At 44.1% G+C, this 17,217-nt stretch overlaps 2 protein-coding genes and 1 long non-coding RNA gene across 8 annotated transcripts; 1 reads left to right on the top strand and 2 right to left on the bottom strand.

The window, feature by feature from the left end:
• Positions 1–466: 466 nt before the first annotated feature.
• Positions 467–4,088, bottom strand: LOC120973843 (uncharacterized). 5 transcript variants are annotated; one of them, XR_006670803.2, is made up of 10 exons: positions 3,628–4,088; positions 3,411–3,504; positions 3,128–3,295; positions 2,898–3,022; positions 2,742–2,801; positions 2,142–2,235; positions 1,941–2,062; positions 1,813–1,857; positions 1,342–1,402; positions 467–1,010 (listed from the first exon to the last, which is right to left on the bottom strand). It is a non-coding gene; the product is annotated as an uncharacterized lncRNA (long non-coding RNA). The 5 variants fall into 5 exon arrangements; XR_005769369.2 differs by having other exon boundaries at positions 2,640–2,801; positions 2,898–3,295; XR_005769368.2 differs by having other exon boundaries at positions 2,898–3,295.
• Positions 4,089–4,199: 111 nt separating this feature from the next.
• On the top strand, positions 4,200–6,973 carry LOC109771150 (uncharacterized). The gene is made up of 3 exons (XM_020329850.3): positions 4,200–4,422; positions 6,267–6,338; positions 6,545–6,973. Exons 1-3 carry the CDS (start codon positions 4,273–4,275, stop codon positions 6,716–6,718), a joined length of 396 nt encoding a protein of 131 aa, XP_020185439.1. The 5' UTR covers positions 4,200–4,272; the 3' UTR covers positions 6,719–6,973.
• Positions 6,974–9,333: 2,360 nt separating this feature from the next.
• Positions 9,334–12,699, bottom strand: LOC109771158 (receptor-like serine/threonine-protein kinase SD1-8). Of its 2 annotated transcripts, none has more exons than XR_005769365.3 (7): positions 11,210–12,623; positions 10,968–11,075; positions 10,709–10,887; positions 10,412–10,622; positions 10,088–10,318; positions 9,859–10,006; positions 9,334–9,779 (listed from the first exon to the last, which is right to left on the bottom strand). XR_005769365.3 is itself a non-coding variant. In XM_020329861.4 (7 exons), exons 1-7 carry the CDS (start codon positions 12,531–12,533, stop codon positions 9,477–9,479), a joined length of 2,511 nt encoding a protein of 836 aa, XP_020185450.1. In that variant the 5' UTR covers positions 12,534–12,699; the 3' UTR covers positions 9,334–9,476. The 2 variants fall into 2 exon arrangements, 1 of the variants encoding a protein (XP_020185450.1); XM_020329861.4 differs by having other exon boundaries at positions 10,081–10,318; positions 11,210–12,699.
• Positions 12,700–17,217: the final 4,518 nt, after the last annotated feature.

Genomic DNA, 17,217 nt, shown 5'->3' with positions numbered 1-17,217 from the left:
ATGCTTAATGCTTGTTACTAGGGATCGAGTGCCATGATTTCATATCTGAACCTATTATGTTTTCATGAATATATGTGAGTTCTTGATCCTATCTTGCAAGTCATTAGTCACCTATTATGTGTTATGATCCGTTAACCCCGAAGTGACAATAATGAGGATACTTACTGGTGATGACCGTAGTTTTAGGAGTTCATGTATTCACTAAGTGTTAATGCTTTGGTCCGGTACTCTATTAAAAGGAGGCCTTAATATCCCTTGGTTTCCAATAGGACCCCGCTGCCACGGGAGGGTAGGACAAAAGATGTGATGCAAGTTCTTTTCCATAAGCACGTATGACTATATTCGGAATACATGCCTACGTTACATTGATGAACTGGAGCTCGTTCTGTGTCACCCTATGTTATAACTGTTGCATGAGGAATCGCATCCGACATAATTCTCCATCACCGATCCAATGCCTACGAGCTTTTCACATATTGATCTTTGCTTAGTTACTTTACCGTTGCCACTGTTACAATTACTACAAAACTGCTACTGTTACTTTTGTCACCGTTACCGTTACTTCCATACTACTTTTCTACTAAATACTTTGCTGCAGATATTAAGTTATCCAGGTGTGGTTGAATTTACAACTCAACTGCTAATACTTGAGAATATTCTTTGGCTCCCCTTGTGTCGAATCAATAAATTTGGGTTGAATACTCTACCCTCGAAAACTGTTGTGATCCCCTATACTTGTGGGTTATCACGCTCGCCTTCATCATCGCCTCCTTGAGAAGCTGTTCGTTGGCGCCATCATTGGCTCACCATCGTAGTACTCCTCGATGTAGACCACGTCCCTCTTGCAGGTGTCAAGAATGTTCTTCTGATGCTTGTTACGCAATGTCAAATAGAAAGATCAAGTATGGAGATAAGTCACCATCCACTAGCCCGGTCTTGTAAATTTTGTTGCCGCTGATGATTATTGATGTTTGAATGCATCAGAAACCAATTTTTTGCTCCAACAAAATCTAGAAAAGAAACAAAGACAATTGTGTAATAAAAAATTGCAAAACATATGTTTTAAGTGAAAAGAGGAGCATGAACTAATCATTACCATGCAGCAACATTACATAATATTCCCTTTGTGAACTAATATAAGATATTTTAGATCACTAAGACCTTATATTAGTTTACAAAGGGAGTACCATGCAGTGCAAGCCAAAATAAATAAAGTCTCATCTTGTCCAAACCGATGGTTTATTTCTATTATTTTCAAAATTAAATCACGGATCACAACCCTGATTCACTGTGTACAACGGAAAAAATTTATGGAGATGGGAGAGGCAGGGGGAAAATCACCATTTCAGGGCACCATTCTGAGCTCGGTAACGGCGTTGATTCCACATGCTTCTCATATGAACTGTCAACCAAATTAATTAAATGCTACATGTCACTGCACATAATCAAATTTAAGTGCCGAAGGACAATTGAAACCAGTTTAGAAACTATATATAAAAGGGAACTAATCAATTTAAACATGGAGTTTTGGGGTAGACGGGTTTTTGTGCCGTGCAAACAGGCTGCAGCTAACAACAAACAACTGTTTTAGTAAAAGTCAAAGAATTGCAGACCACATGCCAGTAGACCGGAATGTTTCTATTAGACTAACTAGCTACCATCCAGTGGTCATGGCATTGACGACACAAGACTAACACTACAGTCCATGATGTTTAAATACATTGTGTAGGAATTCATCAAGTGAACCAACATTTTTAAATGAGTAAATCAGTAAAGAAACCCATTCAACTTGTCACATAAGAATTTGCATACCTCTATACCATGAAGTAAGGCCTCACTAGAAAGAAAGCCTGGCATCTGGAAATATCAAATTGCAAATGGGTCAGGACAGATGGAAAGTCAAAATTGCAGAATGGAAGAAAGAAAAAGATAGTTCAGACCTCTTTCTCAATCATCATTATGATTGTTCTAAAGCTTCAGATATGTAAGGAAGGAGGGAATAACTCATGGAGTTTGGATGGACGGACTCCCAATCTATAGCTTGATGGTGGGAGAGTTGTAACTGAAATAGGCAACAAAGTAACTAAAAGGAAATGTGCATCATTACTCTAACTGACAAGACTTCAGTATACAATTAGTACCTCACAATTTTTGGCTGATAAAATCAGTGACACACTCTGCAGGGATAACAAAATTCCCTCCCCCCATCATAGTTGCTCTTCTTTTATATTTTCTCTGTTTTCAAAGTGTACTGATAATCCATAAGCTAACAGAAGGGGGAAACTGTCACCAAACTATAGTACGGATGCAAAAACTTTTGCTAAGCTCAAACTCTCCTTTCTATCAATGCATCAAGATGCAAGGCTTTTGTAGTTTCTCAAAAAATAGAAGTGCGGCAAACCAGCTAATATTGGAAAAGTAAAGGAATCAAACATTCTAGAAAGCAATTATGTCCAAGTGGATTGTTTTTTTCCAGTCAAGTGGTTGTCTTCTAGACAATATTGTACTGCTGACACCTTTGTCATAAAGTCATTTTAAGGCACACAATCCAGAGGGTCAATGTAGCCAATTGTTCATGATGATGGCAAAGCAATTACTTATTAAGCATTTCAGTTATCTAAGGGGCTTGTAACAAGTACCTAAAACTCTATGGCCGCAAGAGAACCATGGGATTGAAATGGTACAAATCATGAGATGATACAGTGACCACAAGAGCTGAGTTTGCCCACTTAGATGCTCACCCTGAGAATGACATACCATTGACACACAATTCCGATGGGTTTTGTGCTATTTAGAACAACCTGCAGGCATGTCATGGTATTTCAAGAACATGATTCCGATACTCAATATGTATTAAGGAAAGAAAGGTGAATTAAACAACAACAAAAATGACTGACCTGCCCTCCAAAACAGATGCAAAACGAATAACAACTGTGATTTTGATCTACTTTCTCTATATCATTCTTTACATCTCCTTCACTAATACAGTTCACTTCCGTACTTCAGCAGCCAATTTAGAATACTACAAAGGATGACAATGACACATATCACAAGATTGTTTGAATACAATGTGATTATGTGAAAACAATGTAAATACAGTATGATGCTACCCATACAAGCACAATACCCATTCATTAATATAGAATTTTTAAAACTGTACTGTAAGATCTTTCCGTCTTTTATGCGAAACCAAAACATCCATATCCGCTCTCATCTTAATATTTTTTGCCAAAATATAAGATGTGTTGTAATGGAAGTGGATGGACTGCTGCCATCAATTGCTTTTTTAGTGTAGCTGTATCAAGCCGGCAAATAAGCAAGTGTTAGGAAGTGAGTGTTACGAGTTACTACAATATCAATAGGTCCATACATAAATGGAAAAGGAAAATTAGGACTACATGGTGACCTACCTATAGAAGATGGACACCTTAAAGCAGTGTGTTGTTGGATTGGAATCACCCTTGCCTCACTGTAAGAAATATAGCCTAGTTCCACCGTGATTATCTAAAGCAAAGAGACATAAACCGGCTTAGATCGAAGGAACCCGTCTTGGGCATGAAGGGAGGGGAGAGGGATAGAGAGAGATGGATCTGGAGTGGAGGGGGAAGAAGGATTGGGAAAGCTGACCTTGGCATCGACCATATCTGGACGACTCCCCCCGACCAGTGCTCCTTTCGTGTCCCTCCCAGGCTTTCTTCGCCAGTGACTAGTGCTCCTACCTGGTCGGTTACTCGTCGGCGTCGCTCCTGTGCTCCAGATCCGGCGAGGAAATCGGCTGGCCCGGCCCCCTTTGACTCCTCTCGTGATGCAGGCGCAAGGCTCCCCGGAGGAAGACGCAGAGGAGAGAGACGAGGAGAGGAGGACGGATGGGAGGAAGGGGTGGGGGCAGGGGAGGTCGTTGGTGTGTCAACCTCCGCCGGGACTTGCCGGAATCGGCCGACATGCGTGGTGGCGGTGGCGGTGGCGGTGGCGGCGAGGAGTCGCGGGAGGAGAGAGAGATTGTAAGAGAGGAGACGAGGGGAGGCTTGCGTGCGAGAGCAAGGATCGAAGGGTCCACACTTTTTTATTTTTCCCCTTTGATACAGTAGGTTTGACTTGGTTATTGGACCTCGCCAATCTTTTGTGCCCACGTGGATGCAGCCAGGGGGCGTCCTTACGGTGACTGTTAATGGGTTTAATTCGTCCGCCTCAGCTTATTTTACTGCCAGACAGACACGTACTAGGGCCCACTTATTTCGCTTTGGACAACACAGTTGTTAGCGGGCCACCGCAATGGCAACGCCGCCGCCGCCGCCGCTGCCAGCGTTCGTGTACCGGATCAGCACGGGGGATGAGTGGGCGGAGCTCCAGCGCACCGGCGGCACCCTCGGCGGCGACCTCGACCGCTCCACCGGCTGCTTCCACCTCAGCGACCTCGCCCAGGTACCTCCACAATCTCTTCGATTCCTTCCGTCTCTTACCCCCCTCCTCTCCCCTCCAGGAGTCCGGATCTCTCAGCTCTGTCAGATGTGTACTCTGCTTCAGATTCTAGCGTAGATATATTGTTCCGTCAGTAGATCTTCCCTGTATTGCTTGATTTGGACTTGGGGATTGACCATGGACTCATGGGTGTATATGCTGCTGGGAGGTGCCATTTCCTGTATGATTTCGTTGCTTTTGTTGATCTGGAATTGCGAACCCTCCTTCTCTTGTTGATTTCCGTCGGCAGAGCTTCGGGTTCTTAGCCTCGTCCAGATCTGGGGCTTATTCCTGTGGTTATGCCAAATACAGTAGTCCATACTGTAGTGGATGTCTTTTCTGACTAAATCTTTCAGTTTGTTTAGGTTGGTTCTGCCAAGTAGTAATTTGCAATGGTCCGTAATACACTAGCAAGCAGTTGAAGAATGATTCATGGAACGAGATGTAGATCAATGCTGTTCAAAAGAACATTAACAATAGAGCATATTGTACCAAAATAACATAAAATTTCTTCTATTGAGAAATTAAATTGAAAATGATGTGTTCTTAGGCTTTTTTTTTTTTTAAAGATCGGGGATAAGAAGGTAGGCCTCATTCTACCTTATATATTCCAAACAGGCCGAAGTCTGGGGTTCAAAACAAGTTACAAAGCAACATAAATAAAACGAGGAAACAGAAAGGGGAAAATGGTAGGGCCGAACACTCTGCAGAAGAAACCAAGAAATCCTTCAGAGAATAGTTCTCAATTCTGTTGCTCCATAGCTTAGTCATGCTTGCAATTTGTTGCCGGGAGACAGCCCGAGGGATGAAAATATGATTAAAAATCTGTTTGTTGTGGACCTCCCGGAGTTGCACCGTGCAGGCTGCGAAGATTATATGCCAATGAGGGTCATCAGGCCTGGCAGTCTGCATAAAAGAAAGAATGGAGACCAAGGATTCAGCCAGAGGTAGGAGACCCAAATCTGCGCAAAGATCATGCGTCAGCTTGCATCACAGGATGATATGGTTAATTGACTCAACAGCGGGACAACAGTCACAGAAACAGTTCTGAATATTCCTCCAACACTTGTCATATTTTCATGCGTATTCAATCTTGCTCTGAAAGCAAGCCAAAGAAACACACGATATTTCTTTGGGATCACAAAGCACCAAATATATTTAGCAGGAGACCAAAAGACGGCACGTGTTGTGAGTAGCCTGTAGAAGAAAGCAGTACAGGGCAGTTTGCAATTTAACCATCCCAATCTCAGATCACTCTCGGAATTGTGGTCCACTACTTGTCACAAATAATTTGGTGCAGGCTATCTAGTTCAGCAGCAGCAGTTGTGGACAGGTTTGGGTGCAGCTTAAATGTCCTGATCCCCAATAAATTGTGAGGTGACCGAACAATGCAATTGATGGCAAAAGAAAAACCGGATGGAAACCACCCAGATGAAGTCCAGATCAGTCCGAAAGGAGATGTGCAGACCGTCTACCAATGAGCATGACCTAGCATCCTGGACCAACTGGATAAAAGGGCCGTCTACCATTCACTTTCTTGAATTGTCACATGTTCTGGTTTTGTAATATCTGTTGAGCACTGACGTATACTGTACCAGCTTCATTCTAATCAGTGTTATGCCTGTTCCAGGAGACTATATCAGTTTTTTTCACATATCATCCCTGTTATTTCAATGGTGTGATTTGATCTGGAGTCCTTTTTTTTCTTTCACAAAATATGAATCATATGCATCCATCCTTTTTGTGTGTGTGCTCGCGCGTTGGTCCTTCTCAAAAGCCAAGTTTATTTAATCCTTGACTTGGTGTAGGTGAAGATGACGCTAAAGAATTATTTCCGTGGGCAAAATGATCTATACCTGCTACAAATTGACACTGCCAAGGTATTAATCTTTAAACATCCATTTTTCTTCTTCTCGTATTAGTTTATTGTAGCTATTGAGGAAATTACCAATTTTTTGTATCTTTAGATCTATATTTACTATGGTTAGTGTACTTATCTATACGGGTGTTAGGACACGTGCATAAATTGCCACCTGTTGATGCAACGGCATTTACATGTACACCTTACTGTCCATGTGTATCTTAGATTGCAGATGGCTTAATTTATGAGGCAGCTGATGGCTGTAACTACTTTCCTCATTTCTATGGCCCTGATCGGAGCTTTGCACCCCTTCAACTAAGTGCTGTTGTCAAGGCAGACAAAATAGAGCTGGCGAACAATGATTTTACTTGCAGTCTACTTGATGGAGCGGCCATCTAATTCTAATGTGTAACTGTAAGGTCTCACCCTTGGCCCTTGTTTACATAATTTTCTTGTAAGTTCCCTGTCAAATTTATCAAAGACAGTCCACATGCTTATGATAGTTATGGAAAGTACACAAATTTAATGTCAACCTGGCCATGAAATGGTGGTTATGTAAGGAAACAGTGCGCATAGGCGGAGCAGAGCCTAGATGCACGACCGAACGCCGGATGCAGACCAAATAAGAAATTAAATGTCTGACCAATGTTTGTACTTTGTGTCTCTGTTGCTATCTACTCCCTCCGTCTCATAACGTAAGACGTTTTTTGATACTAGTGTAGTGTAAAAACATCTTACATTATGAACGGAGGGAGTAATTAGGTGTCTTTTCACTCTCTAGGCTACATGTAGACATGTCCTGTGCTGCTCTTAGACTTGAAGCCCCTTTACCCATCGTGGTGACCACAATGACATCCTGCCGGCCGCCGCCGCCTTCAGCGCCGGAGCGGGCCGGCATGGTCGATTGAACTGAGCGAGGCCGCACCTTTTCCATTCGATGTATTTGAGAGCGCTCAACGGGCCTCCCTTCGGCCGATTTTGGGCTTTTGCTACGTAAGCGCCCACGAGAGACCCCTAGGCAGGCAAACAAACATGGAGTTCTATATGAGCCGGCTCAAGAGTGTAGCCCACTAAGCTTAATTTTTCCAGAAGTTTTGTTAAAAAATATATTATCGAATATTGTTTTAAAATATTTTTAATATTTAAAGTTTTATATATTACGAATAAATTAAAAACTGAATGTAAATCTTCATATGTATATAAAAAATAACATGAGTTGGGCATTTTTAAATGTGAATGTAAATGTTCATCTCTAGTTTAAAAAGGTTTTATGTACAAAAATATTCATGTATTTAAAAAATATTGAGGCACCTACATGTAAGTGTTCATGCATATGGAAAATAAATGATAATCACATATTTGAAAATTTTCGTGTATACAAAAGTTGTTCATCGCACATCTAAACAGCATTCATCCGTACAAAAATTATATTAATATATTATAAAATTTCATCATTTTAATAAAATATACATGTATAAAAGGAGGTTTACATAAGTTTGGATAAAATCAAGGAGCAAAGTAAAAAAATTGTGGAACAATAATTTGGATAAAAAATTTGAATATAAAATGTAAGGGAAATGAAAAAGAAAGATAAAACTTCAAAAACGGAAGAAATCGAAATAAACCGAATGAAAACTGGAAGTCACCAAGCCAGAAAAAATCACAGAAAAACTGGAAGAACTGCATAAAGGAAAAAAAATGAAACAGGGTGACCTATCAGGCCACCCCCACCCCTCTCCCTTGCGTGTTGTCGACTATTTGACACTTTATTTGCCCTCGCCTACCCCCCCTTTCCCTCCACCCCTCAAGCGATGTTGAGCAAAATGTTAGCCCAATATGCAACGGACTAGGGATCCCACTTTCCTTTTTCCCTCTTGTTCCTTTCTTTCTTTCTTTCAAATCAAGAGTACATTGTCAAAACGGGAGTAAACAAAAATTCAACACGCATTAGTTCTTTGACAGTATTTTGCTAAATTCTCACAATTCGGTACCAATTTTGAGCTGAACAATTTCTATAGTAAGCGAACAAACTAATAGTATTCCCTCCATTCCAATGAATAATGTGTGCACACATTTCAAAGTCCAATTTCGAACCTAAATTAGACCATTAATATATATTTTTGACTTAAAAATTATACCATTGAAAACTTCTTTTGAATACGAATTCAGTGGTATAATTTTTGTCACATGAAACCCAAATTTGAGTTGTCTAAATTGTGGTCAAACATTAATATTGGGATATGTGCGTGTCTTATTGCTTGGGATGGAGAGAGTAGCACAAACAAAACAAATGATAGTATAAATAGTTCCATGTGTAGACACGTATGAACATTTTATTGATCAAGGTGAACAATATTTCTAATTTAGCAAACAAAAAATAAGCACCATAACACACACAAAAACTTGAGCTGCCGAAAGATCTCCCATGATGGTCATCCCATCTTTTCCTCAAGGTGGTCGTACCATAAGGCAGCGATGCCCATGATGTGGTATGATGCCAACAAGGCCTTTGTTGGACTCCTGTGTGCATTGGCCGAGGAAGAACATACTGTATCTGGTCAGCAAGGGTTGATGGTTGCTCTCACCGTCGAATGTGGGGAAATCTGTTTTCTAGAGTCGAGGGTTATAGATGGAGAGCGTGAGGTAGTAGTCATGGAGAAACGGAGTGCATAGTCGGTAGTTGCGTCAACCTACTGCCGTTAAAGGGTCGGAGCCAAGTACACGTTGGAGGAAAAGAAACAAATTCCAACTAAATTTGGATATAGCAGGAAAACATCTTCTGGGTCAAATATTTCCATATCCAAACTCTATTTCAAAATTAGTGTTGTACCAAATCTGAAATTCTAGGAGTTACTTTTGTGTCTATCATACCGCTTGCCTTGAGATCCCTGTGAATTATTGTTACTCCAGAACCTTGATGGAGACGAAGAAAGCATGAAGTGCTGGATGTCAAAGATTAACCGTGTGCAAAATTTTCAACTAAAAGCATTTTTCTGCCGGTATTGCAGCAAACGTAACCTTAGTAAGATTGCTTCAACCGAACAACCTCCTTTCTCTTATAATGTAAAATCTTACAGTTAAGTACATGACTGAAATGTTACAGTGAAGTACATGACTGAAAAAAGGGAAATGGTTTACACATTAAATTACGGAGTATCTACCGCCCTTCGAACATCGTGACACTCATGTTATTCATTGAGCTGCTGGTATTTTCCCCTGTTTCTTTTGCTTCAGAGTTCCTGTATGCAAAATACACGGGTTGTCTTGGTGTTGAAAGTTCTGTGGTTTCGTTCTCTAACATGAACACAACCGATGACATGAGTGGCCTATTGTAAGGATTATCTTGCACACATAAGAGCCCTATATGAATACACCGTAGAACTTCAGTTGGTGAACAGTTATCAGCAATGGAAGAGTCCACCATATCCATTGGCTTCCCATCATTCCATAAGTTCCATGCCTGAATCAATTGAATCAAATTCCTATAAATTACTAATTCCATCAGAAGTGTGCACAAATTCGCATTAAATTGTACTTACATAAGCTAAGAGGTTTGGAAATTCTGAGAGGTGAGGTAAGCTAATCTTCAGACCACTTATGATCTCCAAGAGTAGAACACCAAAGCTGTAAGTATCGGACTTGACAGAGAAGGCGCCATCCATCGCATATTCAGGAGACATGTAACCACTGCATCATAATTCAACAATAACTTAAGTAACAGAAAAATTGAACGAAATAAATGTCTTGCATGAATTACTCACTATGTACCAACAACTCGGTTAGTGTTTGCTTCTTGCTGGTCACGACCAAAGATTCTTGCCATACCAAAATCGGATATCTTTGGGCTCATATCCACATCTAACAAGATGTTGCTTGATTTAAGGTCTCTATGAATTATGGTCAGCCTTGAATCTTGGTGGAGATAAAGAAGTCCTCTGGCTACCCCTTTGATTATTTGAAACCTTGTTGGCCAATCAAGGACATACTTACTTGCAGCGTCTAGCAAAAGAGTACGCAACGTTGTTATAAGTATGCAGCTAAGCTCTGTTAAATAATGTGTTAGCTTTTATCAACACGGAAATCTGAACGTACCAAAAATGAAGACATCCAAGCTTTTCTTTGGTAAGTACTCGTAAATCAGCAGCCTCTCATCTTCATGAATACAATAACCAAGAAGCCTGACAAGGTTCCTATGCTGCAACTTGGCAATTAGAACAACTTCATTTCTGAATTCCTCCGCTCCTTGTCCAGAACTCTTACTGAGCCTTTTGATAGCAACTTCTTTGTCGTCTTCCAGTATTCCCTGCAGAACATCTCATCATTCTTAAGCTGGGCAAGATTGCTGTCATGTGCATCTTATACACCTACTTGGTGAGATTATTTTGTTACCTTATAAACCTTCCCAAAGCCTCCTTGTCCGAGCATGTTCTCGTTAGAGAAATCGTTTGTGGCGGCAACAATGTCTTTGAAGCTCACCAATGGAAGCTCGATATTTTCATCACCAATTAGTTGGTTTGATGCGCCCCGTAGAATCGACTTTGCCTGGTTATCCCTGTTTCGACGGTTGCCTAGCAGGAAGAGTTGAAATATTGTTTGTTATTAGTAGTTCGGAGAAGTGCTACAACAATACTGCATTCTGAAATTCTACCTCTGAACTTGCATATCCAAACAAGGAATATGCTGCACATCAGTACAAGCAGACATGCAGTAACTGGTAGCAAAATCTTCAACATACTCCCCCTCTTCTTATTAGCAGCTGAAGATATAAATTTCGCAAAGAATACAAACAGTTATACATGACCAAATAAATTTCACGAAGAGACATCACAGATTAATTGTTGGTTAATTCTGTGGGCAAGATGATCCATCCAAAGTCCAAGCTGCACGTACCTGCTAGTTCAGATTTTGCCAGCCTCACGTAGAGATCCTGGCCTTTGTCGACGTACCGGACGTCGACGATGTCACCGGCCCAGATGACGCAGCCACTGCCTCCGCCGCCTCCTCTGATGTCGGCGGCGGCGAAGGCCACGCAGGAGCAGGTGGCCAGGCACCTCGCCCTGCACGCCTCCAGCGTCGCGCCCACGTCCACCGTCGCGTTGTCGGTGTCAGGGAGCTTCACGCCGGACACCACGGCGAAGCCGTCCGTGGTGGCGCCGCCGTCGCGGCAGTCCAGCGGCGTGCTCCTCCGGCAGCCGGCGGCGGCCTCCCTCATGGACCAGTGCGCGGGGGACACGGGCACGTACCCCTGCACGCACCCGCAGAAGAGCGTGGCCGCCGTGTTGACGTTGCACAGCCCGAAGGCGCTGCACTTGGCGTAGTCGTCGCACACGTCCCGCGGCGCCTGCGCGAACACGTTCCACACCCGGCTGCCGCCGTCCCACGCCAGCCGCTGGATCACGCCGGCCTCGCTCAGCACCAGCCGCGAGAAGGGCGCCGCCGCCGTCGCGTTGAACACGTAGGCCACCTCGTCGGGCCGGACCACCACCTGGTTCGTGAACATGTCCGAGTAGGACGCCATCTCCGGGACGCCACTGAACCACAGCCCGTTCCACGGCCCCGTGCGGTACTTCTTGGCGTCGCCGCGCCACGACACGCAGTCCGGCAGCCCCCTCGTGTTCATGGCGCGCCGGCAGTCCCCCGTCGCCGGGTTGTCCGGGGAGCGCCAAGACCTGAGGGACCACTCGGCGCCCGTCTGCGGGTTCCTGCCCAGCCGCATGCCGGCGATCAGGGTGTTGGACGGGTGGTCAAACGACTGCCACAGCACGGCGCCGTTGCTCTCATCATCGTCGCGCACCACCACTAGGTTACCGGACTCGAGCAGCTGCGCGGCCGCGGAGGAAGGAGTCCCACTCCCGCCTGTCGTCGTGTTCGAGGACCACACGGTCAGGCCGGAGCCGTCGAGCAGGAATAGGCGGCCGGCACCGTCAATCTCCAGCACACCGGCGGTGTCGTTGAGCGGGCTGTCGCGGTTGGCCACCCAGACCACGGCGTCCATGGATGCCGAGAACCATATCCCGACGTACCTCCTGTTCAGCTCGCCCGGCGAGAAGAACCCCAGGGTGAAGGAGCCACCGGCCGAGACAAGCATCTGGCCGTCGGTGATGTTGCGCCGACCATCGTTCAGGGTGTCCAGAGATGCAACTCCCCTGGCCGAGGTGCTTCCGAGAGAAAGAAAGAGCACGGAGACGAGCATGAGACGAAGGTTGAGGAACATGGTTGCAGTTCGCAGCCTCGCCTAACACTACAGCGGAAGAAGCTGCTGCTATATGTTTCTGGGAAAGGAGAGTAGGCTGTTATTGAGAACTTGAGATGAGGATGCATGTGATCACTTTGCCGGCCTAGCTACGTACGTGCACGGGAATAGCTAGCTAGTGCATGCGTACAACTTGCATGGTCGGTCGTCTATGGCCGACTAGATCGACTCCGTTCAACAAGGGCAAGCATGCTTGCATACCACGACGGCGCAAAGAAGTCTGATGAAGTCATGGATTGTACGTGACTGCTGCTAGTTTGTCAAGGGAAGTCACGTGACTCGCATCCACTAGCCATGCCCTTTTTTCCAAGGCTAATGGTGTCCTTGAATTCTTTGACCCCAAGAGCTGGAAATTATACAGTACAGTAGTAGAGGACTGATCATTAGTTCCTTATACTTGTCCAGTTGGTTAGTTAACATGTGGACCATGTATATGCAAGATGAGAAAAGGCACTATACCAATTGCCTCACAAGATTTAGCCTCAGCTTTCAACCTATTGCTTTGGATCCAGTGGCCGAAGACGATAAAATTTGAGGTGAGGCGGACTCTAAAGGATATAAAAGATGTACTATGATGCAATACCAAAGTAGTTCATACCTACGAAGCACCGATACCGCGACATGGATACCGTGATATGGATACGGGGACACGGGGATAAAGCAATTTATAGAAACAACCATACAACAATACAACAACTATACATAAAAAATTAATAAAATGCTATGTAGTAAAGACAAAGAATAATTTTGAGGTGTGAGATGATATCAAAATCGAAGCTGCCCCATTTGTTGTCTCCATGCCTCTTTTCAAGTTCTCATCAATTGTTGAATGGTCATCAATTTCCTTAATCCTCGTGGTACTTGCGAAATAAATCATATTCTAGTATTAGATTTTGAAATAGACACAACACATAAGCATGATAAGGTGATAACATCACTAGCCACTGATAGACTTTCAACATAAATACACAATCGAACCATTGAAAAATTCTACACCACAAATACGAACGAATTCAAGCAAGATTTGGGTAGAATATGGTGTAGTAAACTTTTGAAAAGATTTAGGAGAAAAGGCATCTCTACAATTTCATAGGAAAAAGCCAACTAAGGACTTCATGGTCCGATTGAGACTAGAGTAGCGATTGGGGAATGAATTTACCTTACTCTACTCCAGGCGACGGCGGCAGCGACGGCGCGAGGCGATTCCAGGCTGCGGCGAGCAACTCCAGGCGGTGGCGTGCTCGTCCGCCTGCCCGCCGCCGCCGCTCACTGGCGCTAGCCGCTAGGGTTCTGTGTGCGTCGGTGCGTGACTGCGTGCGTGAGTTCGCTTGAGCGCTTTTTCTTTTTTCTTTTTTGAGAACTACGTTCGCTTGAGTGCTTGACCGAGTCACTTCTTCTTAGCGAACGATGGCCAACAACGAGTGTTCGTGGGCTCATGGCGCAAATAACGCGACTAGCCCTTCTCTCTCTCCTTTCCCTTTTGCTAAAAAAAAGTCTCTCTCCTTTCCCTCGAAAAAATCCGTCTCTCTCCTTTTCTTTTTCCCTGGCGACAATAGACAATTCTTTTCACCCAGCCAGCCAACCATGCGAGCTTGCTCCGCGCACGCATCGGGCGCTCCCTGGTGCACGACCCCGCCTCCTCGCTCCCACTCCCGAGCGCTGCCGCCGCCACGGAGCTCCACTCCACCAACACCGACTGCCGCTGTTGTTCAGCGACCGGAGCGCCGCCACCATGCGCCTTCCCTCCTTTTATCTCTTCTGGCCAAGTAGGGGCGCTAACGCGGACGAGCATCTCTCCACCACCGGAGCATGGTGGCCCACTTTTACTGTTATGGGAGCGTGGTGGCCTGCACCGCTCCTGGCTGCCGCCGACAAGCACCTCTCCACCGGAGCTCCCGTCCTCTGCGTGACCGGTTGAAGCGATGGGGAGGAAGAAGGCAATGGATGGATGACAGGTGGGACCTAGGTCCATCTCAGCAAAATTTCCACATAGGCATTGCCACGTCCGCCTTACATGTGGGTCCAACCAGTCAGTTTGACTGTTTTCGTGAGGTTATCCGACTATCAGTGCTCCGTGTTACATATTAGGCACATTTTCAATGGTTTTTTATGCCCTGCCTTCAATATGTGGTACCAAGTTGTTACCCTAGCCTCAAGTGTGATGGTTTTTAGGGTTAATAGTAATGCACAAAGATCTCAAGGCAAGCGGTATGATGGAAACAAAAGTGACTCCCAAAAATTCAGATTTGGAATAACAGTAATTTTGAATTAGATTTTGTATATAGAAATATTCAACCCAGAGAAGTTTTCCGTGCTATATACAAATTTAGTTAGATTTTGCTTCTTTTCCTCCAACTTTTACTTGGCTCTAGCACTGTCCAAGCATTAGATCGGCCCAGCTACCAACAAGTGTCCTCCATTTATATAGGACTACTACCTCTCACATCCAACCTTCACCCTCCCGACCATCAAGTCCTTAACAACTTGGTATCATCTTCATTGATCTTTGCCGCCTCCGACACCATAAGCACACCGCCAAGATATATCTATAATTATTTTGTATGTTTGTGTTACTTTTATATCATTATATTGCATAGTTTTGACATAATTTTATATTGATTTATTGGTGATTTATTGGTAATTTATTGGACTAATATATTAATCTGTCTCCGTTCTTTGTTGTGAGTCTACTCTTCGCTACAAGTGAAGAACAGAATATCCGCAAAACATACGTAGATTACTTGATGTGAAGAGAACCGAGGAAATAAGTTTGATGCATCACACAGAAAAGAAAAGGACGAGAGTTCCATGGCCTCTACCTAACCCTTGCCACTGCCACGAGTCTCCACATTGCCACATTGATCCTCTTGCCCTCCCCTGTTCGGCTGCCTTGTCGTGGTTAAGAGGAGTAAGGACCCATCCATTTCGTTTTCTTTCCCTTATGTTTTGTCGTGGCGGCGGCCAAGGCGTGTGAGAATAAGGTCTGTCTTGTCTCTACCTACCTTGATTATGTCAGATCCGGCGGCGATGAAGGGCTTGTGAGAGTTTTTGTCACTAAATCTGTTGGTTCTCTTTGAATCTTGTCAGCCGGTGTGTTTATCAACGAGTACGATTGGCTCGCTATTGGTGCGACGAATTCGACATCTTCTTTCATGTTGTTCTGCAACATGTTCTGCGTGGGGTGATGCTCCAACTGATGTTTTCATTTTTGCAATTTCTAGATCTTGTTTCACATGGTTGCAGGTATGACAATTACGTTTGCAGGTATGTCTTTCCTTTATTGTTGGTTTGGTTCAATTTTTAATCTTCAAATCACTAGTGTGATTTTCCGTGTAATTTTTTTGTATCGGTCATTCTGCGCTATTGTCTTCCTTAATAATTACCTATGCAAGAATGTTTTCTTCAAGAAAAAAGACAAGAAGGAAGCACGTCTTCACTGTTCCATATGTGACTGTGCCTGCGCCACAAAATAACAAGAATGCTCCATATGCAATGCAATGCATGGCGACTGATCGAGATGCACGAGGAGGCAAAATTTCGTGTTTTGACCCTTCTCGTATACAAATTCAGGATCTGACCCCGATTGAATTTTTTTTTCGGGATTTGACCATTTTTCTTACCGCCAGGGGTGCTGGCGGTAGGGTTAGACAGCCTACTGAGGAAGAAGCCTACCAGACCGGCATCAGAGACATGCATAGTGGATTTAGGGAGTTTGCACCCCTCATCAACAGAGTGGTAAGTTTGAACCGACGGTTGTATTTAAATTATTTTATTCGTCATCGTGACTGACTTATGCCTCTACGGTCCAGTGAGCTGAACAGATGCATCTTCGAAGCCTCTGGTGCAGTAGGTCATATCCCCGGGAGCATACAATCTGAGAACAAATTGAGGGGGACGATGAGGGTACAATTTCAGCCTCCTCGGAACAGATGCATCTTGTTCACTTGCAATCATAAATCTGATACTTATTATGCCCTTGTTTCATTGTGAGTGCAGAAGTTGGTGAAGCGTTGTCACAAGCTGGTAGGCCTGCTTGGGTGTGCTGGAGCTGGGTCGGTTGAAGCTTATCATCCTGCAGCCACATAGGGTCACATCGCCTTTATCGAGCCATGTTCCCTCGTCGTCTAGGTTGGTTGAGGAGGAGGAGGAGGAGGCCACAAATGAAGAAGAGGAGGAGGATGCCTATCATGAGGAAGAGGAGAATGAGAGCGATGGGGAGGAGGAGTACGATGAAGATTACGCACCTCCACCAACTCAATCATCTCAACCATCTCAGCTGCCGAAGAGGAATATGAAGAAGAAGGATTTGCTGAGTCCGGACCCTTTCCAAAGACCGGTTACTCGACGGCCCAAGAAGAAGACTGAGGAGACTCGTTCAAAGAGGAACGAGGACCGTACCTCCAAGAGGGGAGGCATCAATTAAATTCTGCTCTTCGATACTTGGCTCCTGTAGTTGAAAAGTCTAGTGGTTGTGAAACTATGTGTTTGCTATTTGAACTATGTGTTTGCTATTTGTGAAACTATGTGGAACTAAATAGTTGAACTTCGTTTGCTTATTATGCACAAGTTTATGTGGAACTCCGTTTGACATGTGTATGTGATGCCCAAATTTAATTGTTTGAGATCTGGTATTTTGACTCTATAT

Source organism: Aegilops tauschii, chromosome 2 (genome assembly GCF_002575655.3).
Source record: "Aegilops tauschii subsp. strangulata cultivar AL8/78 chromosome 2, Aet v6.0, whole genome shotgun sequence".
NCBI lineage: Eukaryota > Viridiplantae > Streptophyta > Magnoliopsida > Poales > Poaceae > Aegilops > Aegilops tauschii.
Note: the sequence above shows the minus strand (reverse complement) of the source record. Positions and strands in the feature narration are given on the sequence as shown.

Coding starts and splice junctions, on each gene's coding strand:
- LOC109771150 (XM_020329850.3), top strand. CDS start 4,273: ATGGCAACGCCGCCGCCGCCGCCGCTGCCAGCGTTCGTGTACCGGATC. Junction 4,423..6,266: donor ACCTCAGCGACCTCGCCCAG/GTACCTCCACAA, acceptor GACTTGGTGTAG/GTGAAGATGACGCTAAAGAA. Junction 6,339..6,544: donor TACAAATTGACACTGCCAAG/GTATTAATCTTT, acceptor TGTGTATCTTAG/ATTGCAGATGGCTTAATTTA.
- LOC109771158 (XM_020329861.4), bottom strand. CDS start 12,533: ATGTTCCTCAACCTTCGTCTCATGCTCGTCTCCGTGCTCTTTCTTTCT. Junction 11,076..11,209: donor GGCAAAATCTGAACTAGCAG/GTACGTGCAGCT, acceptor TTATATCTTCAG/CTGCTAATAAGAAGAGGGGG. Junction 9,780..9,858: donor TTCCAAACCTCTTAGCTTAT/GTAAGTACAATT, acceptor CAATTGATTCAG/GCATGGAACTTATGGAATGA.